At 38.8% G+C, this 12,170-nt stretch overlaps 1 protein-coding gene across 1 annotated transcript in view; it reads right to left on the bottom strand.

Moving 5' to 3' along the window:
• Nucleotides 1–2,749: 2,749 nt before the first annotated feature.
• Gc (GC vitamin D binding protein) overlaps nucleotides 2,750–12,170 on the bottom strand; it is a 30,693-nt gene continuing 21,272 nt past the window's right edge. The window contains exons 12-13 of the mRNA XM_048425065.3: nucleotides 7,051–7,109; nucleotides 2,750–2,904 (exon numbers count right to left, since the gene is read on the bottom strand). Coding sequence (XP_048281022.2) covers nucleotides 7,074–7,109 — 36 coding nt within the window. The 3' untranslated portion in view covers nucleotides 2,750–2,904; nucleotides 7,051–7,073. The remainder of the gene's footprint in view (nucleotides 2,905–7,050; nucleotides 7,110–12,170) is intronic.

Genomic DNA, 12,170 nt, shown 5'->3' with positions numbered 1-12,170 from the left:
GCAATGCAAAAGACCTTACACTCTACAAAGGACAGCAACAAAAAATGTGTGTGCCAGTTGAAGTTTGTACATTAGCCTGAACAGGTTTTGGTGAGAATTTGGTGAAAGACAGAGATAGATGTTGCAGTGTGATTAACATTTACCATGAGCCAAATTAAAGAAGATGGACATCCAATTCGTTGCAGACCTTAAGACAAGAAACAGAAAGTCCCGGGCTTGTGTAACATGAGGACCGGCTTGTTGGGGTTTCTGTCCCACCCAGTACCCCAACAAGCCAGCAAGTCCCAAGGAAAATCACACAGAGTCTCCATAAGGTTATAAACTGATTGGCCCATTAGGTCAGGCTCCTTATTAGTCCTTGTAACTTATGTTACCCCATTATCCTTATTTTAGCCACATGGGCTCAGTACCTTTCTCAGTGTGACAGCTTACATGTTGCCTCTTCGGTGGTCTGCGCAGGAGTGCCTGAGAGAGAGCTTCTGCTTCCAGAATACTCCCAGTCTCTTTGCTCCACCCCTACTTCCTGTCTGGCTTTCCCGCCTATACTGCCTGCCTGGCCAATCAGCGTTTTATTAAAATATGATTGACAGAATACAGATAATTCTCCCGTACCAGGCTTGGAAGGATTCGACCTCTTCTGTAGCATGGAAATCCTCCCTCATGTCTACACTGGCAGCCAGCCCTGTGGATGACAGACTAACCAGCTTCACAATGGGATAAGACAGTGCCTTAAAGCCAATCTATCTTGCCATTTCCTAGGAGAAACCTGGTGTACAACTTCTATCATCCTTAGAAACATGAGGGGTTTGTTTCCTTTCTATACAGTGAGGACTCAGATAAAGTTGACAACTAAAGTCATAAATCATTGAGAGCTTATAAAAAGTATCTCTCGGAATCAACTATGGTTGACAGTAAATGAAAATGAGAAACCACCCCTTCTGTTGGGCAGCGCTTCGGGAGTCTCCCAGCAAGACGACTCCTTCATAGGAAGTGGAACAGCAGTGGCAGGATTACAGACAGGAGAGTGAACCGCAAACCCCTACTAACGTGATGGAACACTGGACTCAGTGATTCTCAATGTAAGCAGACACAGTCGAGATGAGCCCGATAAAGCCAGTGAAAATACCATTTCACTCAGCCACGCCCGATTTATTGGCTACTTAGTGCCAAAAGTTCTCAGTACTCAGTTCTACCTGATCAAGCCCCAAAATACTTGAGGAAACTGGAGCAGTGTGCAGCAGTTCATGCATAAATAATTGGTGAATGCAATGTCTCATCTAAAAACAAGGCATGATTTCTCGGAAATTGACAGAGTAGCGATTCTGGGCAGTACTCACACAAAGGGGCTGTAGGTAAATAAATTTGAGAAATGATGACTTATATACAATAAATTATGGCTCTCCAAAGGAGAGGTAAATTTCCAAAATAAATTTGATTCAAGAATTTGTCCTTCAAATATACCCACTAACCTTCTATGGGATGTTAATTTGAGGTCCGTCTGTCCTGCGTTTTGCTTCCTATGACCTTGAATGCTAGTTCTTTCTTGTTTGTTTGTTTTGTTTGTCTGTGTATCTCTGGCCATCCTGGAACTCTCTCTGTAGACCAGACCGGTCTTGAACTCAGAGATCCACCTGCCTCTGCCTCCCAAGAGCTGGCATTAAAGACCTGTGCCACCATTGTCCTGCTGAGCACCAGTTCTTTTTGGAGTCTGTCCTCTCATGTTTTGTCAATGATAACTTGGAGTTATCTGAAACTTTAGTAAGGCTTTGTTTTCATGAGAGATAATTTTTCAAAAGTCTGAAATGTTGCCTATCTATGAATAGTTGGTTTTTTTGACATTGTGGCACCTAAGAACTGCATTTGAAGTTATTTTCTCATTTTGGAACCTTGGTACACCACACAGGGTGCAGCAAACAACTGGCTCATTCCCTTAGTAAAAGTGCAAGCTCTTCACTTGGCTTGAACAATGATATTCTCCTGTGGGACTTAGAATATTGGCAAGTGACAGAGTTGATTGTGCTTAAGTTGATTCCCATTATATATGCCAGAGAATACTTTTCGTTTTTACTGTATAACTACATCTGCAATGAGGTGAATTCAGATTTCCCAGTGCAGTTAACACTAGAGAAAGCTTTCCTTGGATTTTATTAGCTTTACAGATATTTTTATTCCAAAAATATATTTGTCTTCCAGGAAGAATATAGAATCAGGGCACCTTCATTTTCTCTGAGCAAAGAATGTACACATAGAAATTCTTGAATGTTGTAAGTACACGGTAAATCAAGCTAATTTACCATGATATTATATTATAGAACTTACCTTGCTAAATGGCTCTCAGAAGCCATTTGCAAAAGTAAAAACCTAAACCAAAATTAAAACAAACAAGACACCTGAACCTTCCCTCTCCATTCCTGCTGAGGAGAATTTTCATTTGTAAGGCAGAGAGATACTACAGAATTAACTGCTGCGGGGAGCAGCTGGACATGAGGGTGGCCCCAGGAGGTGCTTGGTCTTTCTTTTAAAAAGTGCGATGTCCCTGGCTGTCTGTTAGCAAACAGGATAACTTTAATGATACCTACAAAGTCTGAAAAATAATCAGAGAATGGAGTTGAGCCCGTTGGGGATTGTAGAGTTGGTGCTAATGTTGGGAATGTTTGAGAGGAACAGCAGAGATGGAGTGAGAAGCCTGGCTTTTTTGTCTGGTGAGAACCGCAACAGATCTGAAGATCAACATCACTCTCCATCGTGCTTGGGATTTGAACTATATTTCAATTTATTTTTTATTAATCACAATCATTGTAACTGGGAAAAAGAGAATCATCTCGGTGGTCTTCCTGGAAGCTCAATGGCTTGGCTCAGATTTGGCTACCAGTGACTGTTTTCCAGGGTGGTCCGGCCCTAGGTCTGTGAGAAAATAGGAATAAATGGTGGATTTGAGAAACATCAAATGCATACAAGACCATATTCATTTTATGTTCATAGTGACCATAAAACTGTCTGGCATGACCCATTTATCCTTTATTTGGGGTTGGGGGAGGTTGGAATTTAAGAAGTTTCCAATACTCAAAGCAAAACGTTATCCTTATTGCTATGCCTAGGTGCATAGTACAAAATCCAGGGAAGGCTGTGTGACTGTCTGCTCTATGGGAATAATCACTGTTAGAGAAAAGAGAAACAATGGATAAAAGAGACGTGGTTATTGTTTGGGTGTTGACAGAGGTCATGTGGTCCTATGCTAACTAGTTTTATGTCATTTTATGTCAACTTGACACAAGCTAAAGTCATCTGAGAAGAGAAAACCTCAATTGAGAAAATGCCTCTGTAAGATCAGGCTGTAGACAAGTGTGTAAAACATTTTCTTAATTAGTGATTGATGGGAGAAGGTCCAGCCCATCATGTGAGATGGTCCATTCCTGAACTGATAGGTCTTGGGTGCTATAAGACAGCAGACTGAGCAAGTCGTGAGGAGCAAGCCAGTAAGCAGCACTCCTCCATGGCCTCTCCATCAGCTCCTGCATCCAGGCTCTTTCCCTGCTTGAGTTCCTGTCCTGACTTCCTGTGATGATGAACAGTGATGTGGAAGTGTAAGCTGAATAAACCCTTTCCTCCCCAACTTATTTTGGTCAAGGCATTCATCACAGCAGTGGAAACCTTGACCAGACAGATGCCAAGGAAAGAGATGGAGACCAGAGAGGTGCAGTGAAGTAGGTGGTCGTTGGGTCATTGAGGATAGGTGTGTCCTTAAATAGGAGTATGTCCCACTTGACCGTTCCTCTCTTTCTGCCTTTGATTCCTAACTGTGAAGTCAGCAATTTGCTGTGCCCTGTGTTTCCCACCACTGCCATCTGACACCTGCCTAGAGGCCTGAAAGCAGTGGGACATCACGAAACTTATGGGATGGAATACCTCCAACAGTGAGATGAAATCAACCTATTTTTTAAAAAATAAGTTTATTATTTTGGGTATTCTGTTACATTTATGAAAAGCTAGATACTAATGCTCCTGGTCATGGAATTGAGAGAGCAGTTCAGTGGTTTTTACTTTAGGAAGGCACTGTTGAATATAAAATGGGTATTTTTCTGGGCTTTGCTGTTTTTGTTGTTGTTGCTGTTGGGTTGTTGGTTTTTATTTTTGTATATTTAATATTTTGTATATTTGGTTGTTTTTTTGTATATTTATAAAAAATCTTGTTTGTATTATGGAACAACTCGTTTGTCCTTGTTCTTTTTCTTTTCTAAGATATCAGGAATAAAATCTTCATCTGCTACTTTGCTCTCTGAGTTTATGCCTTGGAGAGAGGACGTGACAGAACATATGGACATGCTCTTAGTGTCATTTATTAGATCTCTGTCACACTGCAACAGTCTGTACAAGGTGTAATTCCCATATCTAAAACATTTTCCACCTACAAGGGAAAGAAACACCTTTATCTTGGCAGTCCAGCGAACACTAATTTAATTTCTTTCAGGAAAAAAAAAGTCATGCTTTGTAAGATTGAAAATCTTATACCTTCCCCAATAGAACATCAGTTTGGGGCCTCAAAGGCTTGCCTAATAAAATAAACATCAAGATGACAATTCCAGTTATTGAAACACTTTTAAGGCATAAAATAGAATGTATCTGTTGGCTGTATAAGAGATAAGTCAGAAGTGTAACTAGGGACAAGAACATGTAGAGACAAAATCTTTAAGGTAGAACCTTAAGAATAGATTCAAATCTCTAGTTATATGCTAGTGGGCTTTCATTGCAAAAGAGTAACATGGTCATTCATAGTCACTGTAACAGTGTTAGGATGTCAAAACTGTAGAAAAGAATGAATATCTTCCAATTTAAGATATGATGCAAAGATGGCCCTGTTTGGGGAACAACACTCAACATGTCTTCTGGTATCATTGACTGCAAAACTAGGTACAGAGTGACCATAGAGGATTCAGTCATCTCAGCATGGTCCCCTCTTAGCAGAATGACTCCAGATTTATTCCACGGTACCACAGAATTTTTCCTGGAGCCCAAGAATCACAGTGTATGGGTTGTTGTTTGAAATTTAATAGAAAAGCTTAGAGCATAGAATTGTATTCTAGACATGATGCCTCAACCATGTAACCTTGTGAGGAAGGCAGGATTCTTTTTCAGTGCCAAAAAAATCATCTTGATACAATTGACTGTTAGCAGCTCTTTATTCCAGATTGTGTTCATGACCAGCAGGACATGGCTAAAATTGAGTTCAAAATATTCAATGCATTTTGTAAAATATTATGGAAGAAAGATGTAAATGGTTTTTGATTTTTTTATTCAGGTGATCAAAATGCATTCCAGTTATCAAACAATTTGAAGGCACAGAAGTTTAAAGATTATTTAAGGGTAAATAAAAATATTAATTGAGGAGAAATAACACAAAATACCCATAGAAGATGGAGATAATTACTATCATCTAGATTAATTAGTATTTTAGAATTTTCATAAATGTATTACTGTGTTAAAATTGACTTAATCTCTTGATTTTGTTAGCATTAAAATATTCCTGAAGTTGTTAGGTTAAAAGGAACTCTCTTAAAATATATTAGTTTCATGTTATTTACTTTCTGTTCAAAATATACCTATATATTTTATGTGTATGGAGCACTCATGGACTATGATGTATTTGTGTGGAGGTCAAAAAACAATCTGTAGGAGGTTCACCATGCTGGGCCAGGGAATCAACTGGGGTCGTCAGGGTAAACAACAAGGACCCTTACATGCTGAACAATTCCATATACCCTACTTTGCTTTCTTAACTGGTTATTTTCTTCTGTTTCAATGTGTCCTCTGAGAGACTAAAAGTATTTTCCTAGAACTTTAAGAAAATGTTCTCTGAGTTACTGAGGAAAAAACAGCTTGGTGTAAACAAATTCAAACCGAAATGATCATAAGGCTTTTTAAACAATCCTGATTTTTAATTAAAGCTTCTGATGCCTTGAAGGTGGCTTGTGAAGAAGCCATGATGTACTTGAAGTTTCAATCCATGGAGATGCTTACTTTATGTACATATTGTGATAAAGGGAGACTATATTCACTTAAATAGAGGTGTAGAAATGTATCAGCAATGATCCAGAAGCTAATTTAACTCTATATCACATAAACCATGAATAACTTGTTATTTTGAGTTCTATTTTTCAGAAGGTAGAGAATTTAGTTTGTCATTAGTCTGGGTTCTGAATTTTAGGAGTTGAAGCAGCAGCGGCAATGAATGCTCTTGCTAGTCTCCCTGCTGATATTTGCTTTATTATGTTTTAATAGACACTAACGCTGAAGTAGATGCTGAAGATTTCATTTATGAAGGATGAAACGTGAGCTGTAGCAAATATGGATCAGTTGGCTCAAGCTGCCAAAGACAGATAACTGGAGTGGGGATTTCAATTTAGATTAGATGATTCTAGAGATGAGCTTCTTTGCCTAACTCCATGAAAAACCTGACTAACACAAATCATAATCATTGTTGATATCATTTTAAAATCTCAGCTGTAATAATTTTTAATGATCATCATTGAATTGCCAAAAAACTTTTGTTGAAATGTGCAGAGTTGAGATCAACTTCAGATTGAAGTGTGGGTTATGTACAATTAAAGTTTTGAGGACTAAATATATTCGTAGGTCACTTTTAAATGATTGAAAGCACACTATCTGAAGAAAGCAAGCGGCACACTCTAACTGGAGAACTCTGTTGTGAATCTTAATGCCTGACGGCCCCATCTTTAACCTGTTTTCCTCTTGATGTGCACCAGGAACCCTCCCATGACATTTACGGTATCATTATCCTAGATAATGGTATTATGATGGATAAAGAACTGTGTACCCAAAAATCTGGAATTAATCTTAAATATGTCAGAAGTTATCTGTGTGTTTCTGTAAGCACTGAAACTTTTCTCCAGGCTTAGTGTGCTCAACTGAAAATTGAATTGGAATGGATAATAAATAGGATAGAGAAGTAGGGTAAATTTGTGTTCTATTCTAAATTATAAAATACGTGATAAAATTCTGAATTCTTTGATGATGTGTTTTAAATATACTTACCCCAGCAGTACATATGCACTACATCAGGACTGCAGGATGTCTCTCATTTCAGCATCAATCTAATGATGAAAAAGAATGTTCTACAGTTTATCAAACATTCTACTTGTAGGCTACTGGGTCATGCAGAATATGCATAGCATTTTGAAACCTTGTCAGGGGATAAGATTATAATGAAAACACATGTTTTTGTTGTAATTTTCATTAGCCATGCTCCTTACTTGTTTAGCTTCGTATAACCCCTCCCACAGTTTATACTCTGATAAGAACAACAATAGAATTTAGGACATGCTCACTAATGGATGCACAGAACAGATAACAGAGGAGATGACTTTGTGCACATGGAGGCCTGGAGGAGCTGATTATTCTGTTCTTAACCTTAAAGCCTGGTGAAAGGAACATGAAATCAGGTTAGCCATGATCTGCACACAATGGGGTGAGGGGAGAGAGCAAGTTTAAAGTTTGGAAGGTTGAAAGTAGCTCAGGAGAGTCTCACAGAGGCACAGAACTAGTCACAGGAGGTCTGGCTGCAGAAAAAAAATCAAGGATCAAATCTCTTGATTATAAAAAAAGAAAGAAAAATAAAATAAAATAAAATATGACTTTGGTATGAAAATAATGAAGAACCACAGGAAGAATATCTTAGCCTTGTGTTTTTATAGAGGTTATTGTGACCTCAGCATAGAAATGGGATTCAGTGTGAGGCAGTATAATTTGTCTGGATGTGGGAGGTCTATTGTGAAGGTGTAATCCAGGGTGCAGACTACAGGAAACGAAGACAAAGAATGTTGAAAATATAGGATAGAGACTGGGGAATATCTAGAAGGCAGAGTTGGCAGGACTTAGGAGTTGATTTGAAATATTTAGAAAAAAGGAGAAGTTAAGTATCACTAAATTTTCATATGGAGACACTGGGTAAATGATGCTGATGTGAGCCATGAGTTTGCAAAGCAGGAAGGTTTTAGATGAGAGAATTTTGGTCATACTGAGTATGAGTTTATTGTGCTATAAGCAAATTTCTTGTTTAAGGTATTTTACCTTTGCGGTTTATTTAAAAGTGTAAGATAAAGTTCTAGTTTTTGAAAGTTATTATTATCAACTATATAGGGCAATCAAGAAACCCAGGGCAGTAGTTAGTCATTTAGAACAATCAAATTTGTAGATATGGTAGGTGTGTCTTCTAGGTAAAATAGATATATTTTAGACAGATAGTCTTCAATTACTTCAAAGACCTATAGACTATGACATTTAAAATGTTTTGGTAGGGATTGTCATGACAACGAGACACATCTGCTCCCGGCAGCACCAATTTACTTCAGAGACGATGGGCATTAAAGAAACTACTTATAGAGTTTGCTGTCACTGTAGCAAGATTAGTCACTTGGACAAGAAGCTGCTCTTGCTTGAACTGTTTGACAGTGTGCTGTACAAACTGGACATGCAGGACCCATAGGAAAGGGACCAGTGAACTTTGCTAGACTGCAAAAGGCAGGATGGTCCTTCAGGGTTCTGGCTTCACAGAAGAAACTGCCAGACATTCTGCAGAACACAGAGAAAAGTGACCAACAAACTGCTAATATAGGCGAGACAATCTTTCAAATTTCTTGCTGTATTGAAAAGTCTGCCAGTTACTATGGGCCTGTAAGCTGAACATGGATGCCCCAACATTGCAAAGGAACTTTGGGTGACTATGCCAGATGTCTTTTTCATTTCTAGAGGTTTTAGAAGTCATTTGCAATGCATTTTTTGTTTATCTAAATAATAATATATCCTTCTGGTGTCTTTGTTGAAGTAGAAGACTAGATAGTTATAGTTGCAGTTTTACTTATGTATGATAGCACATAAGTTAGTTTAAAAATTTTGGATTTACTAAGATAGGGTAGATTATCGAGTATTTTCTTTAAATTTACCAGACACAAATTAATTGGCATTCAGTACAGTGTAAATGTAATCCTTACTTGATAATTGTTCCTATTGTGTACAGGGGACTATTGTTTTCAGGTGTGTGGCTTTTGTTTACCCTGCATTGTTTCCTTCTGTGAGACTGTGTTACTGTGTTTGTCTAAAGCACCCGATGGTCCTAATAAAGAGATGAGTGGCCAATAGTGAGGCAGGAGCAGGAAAGGTGGAGCTTACAGGCAGAGGTATAAAACAAGAAATAAGGAAAAGAACAAGGAGCAAGGGAAGAAGGAGAGGAGGACATCAGGGGCTAGCCACCCAGTCAGTCCTGGAAAAAGAAGCAAAGAAGGGTATACAGAAATGGAGAAAGATAAAAGCCCAGAGGGAAAAGGTAGTTGGGATAATTTTTTATATTTATTTATTTGTTATGTATACAATATTCTGTCTGTGTGTATGCCCACACAACAGAAGAGGGTACCAGACCTCATTACAGATGGTTGTGAGCCACCATGTGGTTGCTGGGAATTGAACTCAGGACCTTTGGAAGAGCAGGCAATGCTCTTAAACCTCTGAGCCATCTCTCCAGCCCTGGAATTATTTAAGTTAAGAAAAGCTGGCAAGAACCAAGCCATACTAAAGTCAGACATTCACAACTAAGAATGAGTCTCCATGTGTGATTTATTTGGGAGTTAAGGGAGTCAAAAGAACAAAACAGCACACAACAGGTGGCCATTTAGACACTGATGACACTCACAGAGAGAACACTCAGGGAAAAGCGCCATGAACCTGAAAATCAAAGACAAATAAATGGTACAAAATGGAAATTTGAGGAATGAGTAGAGGATGAAGAAAATATAAGACAGACCAAGATAGGAAGACCATAGGCTAACAGAAAATGGCAGCACAGATGCCATAGAAAGTGTATTAAGGGGCTGGGAAGACAGAGCAGGGAGTAAAGTGCTTGCCACTTAGGCACATGGACTTGGGTTTGAGTCCCAGAACCTGTCTGCAAAGCTGGATATGGTGGTGTTCTTTGTTTTTTTTTAATATTTATTTATTTATTATGTATACATAATTCTGTCTGCATGTATGCCTGAAGGCCAGAAGAGGACACCAGACCTCATTACAGATGAGCCACTGTATGGTTGCTGGGAATTGAACTCAGGACCTTTGGAAGAACAGGCAATGCTCTTAACCACTGAGCCATCTCTCCAGCCCTGGTGGTGTACTTTGAAATCCCAGACTGGAAAGGTGCAGATGTGTGGGATCCTGGAACTTGTTAGCCAGTTAGTGTATAGCCTAATCAAAATGCTTGTGCATCCACATAGACACCGGAGCACATATATGTGCATGCATGCATGAGCACACACACAATACATTACTTCAAAGAGGAAGGAGTAGTTGTGGGTACCACACATATGTTTCACAGAGGAGGCCAATGGGGACTGAAAGATGTTGTCAAGGTTAGCCAGTGGTATGGTCTAGCTTCTGGTGGTACCATACCACTACCAACATAGTCTCAGCAATGTTCTGACACAAGAATTGAGTAGAAAGTACAGGGAGTCAGAGGACATACTGTTTGACCAGAAAAAAATGAGAAAAAAGGGGAGAAAGAAAACTCTCAAGAAGTGTTTAAAGTATCATATTTGCTAGTTTTGATATAATGAAAAACAACTTTAGTATAAATTGGAAAGATTTAGCAAAAAGATAGGAACGGATGCAAGGAAAAGAGTCAGATGGGATTTAGAGGGGATACAACCAACCAGATGTGGTTCTTGCTATTAATATTTTAGCAACAGTAAGTTTGGATTTTCAGTCAGTAACAATTTTTTTGGCATCAAGACTTGGCTTTGTCATGACTAGTGAAACTGGAGCTGTAGTCTATGATAATGGCATGAAGAAAATCAGCAGGAAGATAACAAGAATAAACACATGGTTTCCAGAACAGTATAGGATCTTTTTCATTTAGTCCATTTATAACACGTATTTTAATGTATAGAGTTGTTTTAGGTTCTATAAATGTTTACACAGAGAGCTATTGATTCTGTTTAACGTATCGTTGATCTTTGGTAGGAAACATGCTAACCTAAAGTGGGTGCGCCATGTAGAGTACGCACTGGGAAGGAGCAGGTGGAAAGCAAGCGTCGCTGGCGTTTGTCAGCCGAACTCCTACTTGGGCATTGGCAGCTGCTTCTGTTTGCTAAATTATAGCAAGCAACTCCATCAGCAGTTTTCTGACTTCATGAGGCAGAATCGTTTTGCTGGATTATTCTCACCAAGGTCCAAAAATGGAGCGGGGACATCAAACGTCTGAGAACTATCATACTCTCCAATTAAGGCAAAGGCAAATGCAGTGTGGCTCTGACTTTGCTCTCTCCTGAATAGCTTAAATGGCTGTTGGAGAGTGATAGGTGTAACAAGAAATGTAAGCAAATGGGATCCTGTATTCTGACAATGACCAGCGCATATCTTCTGGTGGAGTAGGGCGGGTGCTGATTTGTTGACGGAGATACAAATATAAACATTCAGTGTCTTGGAAATCAGTAACTCTAGGTCTAACATCAGTAAGACAGCACAACCAAGCTGGGCTCCCTTCTCTCATATCTCAGGAGAGAGAGACAGACAGAGAGAGAGAGAGAGAGAGAGAGAGAGAGAGAGAGAGAGAGAGAGAGACAGAGAGAGAGACAGAGAGAGAGAGAGAGAGAGAGAGAGAGAACGGAGTATAACCTTCCACTGCGGTCTACAGAAGCCACCTTTGTGGTAGTAAATAGAAAAATACTACTTACAAGGTTATCTTTTGTTCAAAGTTAAAAAATAAGTAACGATGTGAAAGATGTTTCAAGTAAAGAGAGAAGATGAAGGGACAAAGGAAGAATGAGAGCCAACTGATAGTGTTTGAAAGAAAAGTTAATATTTAAAAATGATTACCATTTAACGTTAAAAAATATTTCTTCATAAAAATAATTCTTATGCTGAATAAACACTTATGTGGCCATTATATTAAAACAAATTAAATGTAGCATTTATAGTTAAAATACAAGCTATGAATCGATCCCATTTCTCTACAGGTATTTCTGTTTATCAGTCTACCTGCCTGTACACATGTATATCCCTTATTTACACACGCACATATGTAAGCATGACATAAAATGCTATAAAGTTGCATGGGCTCCATGTAATGTGGACTCTAATACTTATACTGTCTCTTCTCTCAGTCTTAGAAC

Source organism: Myodes glareolus, chromosome 8 (assembly GCF_982192425.1).
Source record: "Myodes glareolus chromosome 8, mMyoGla1.1, whole genome shotgun sequence".
NCBI lineage: Eukaryota > Metazoa > Chordata > Mammalia > Rodentia > Cricetidae > Myodes > Myodes glareolus.
The sequence above is the reverse complement of the archived record's forward strand: the minus strand, read 5'-3'. Positions and strand labels throughout refer to the sequence as shown.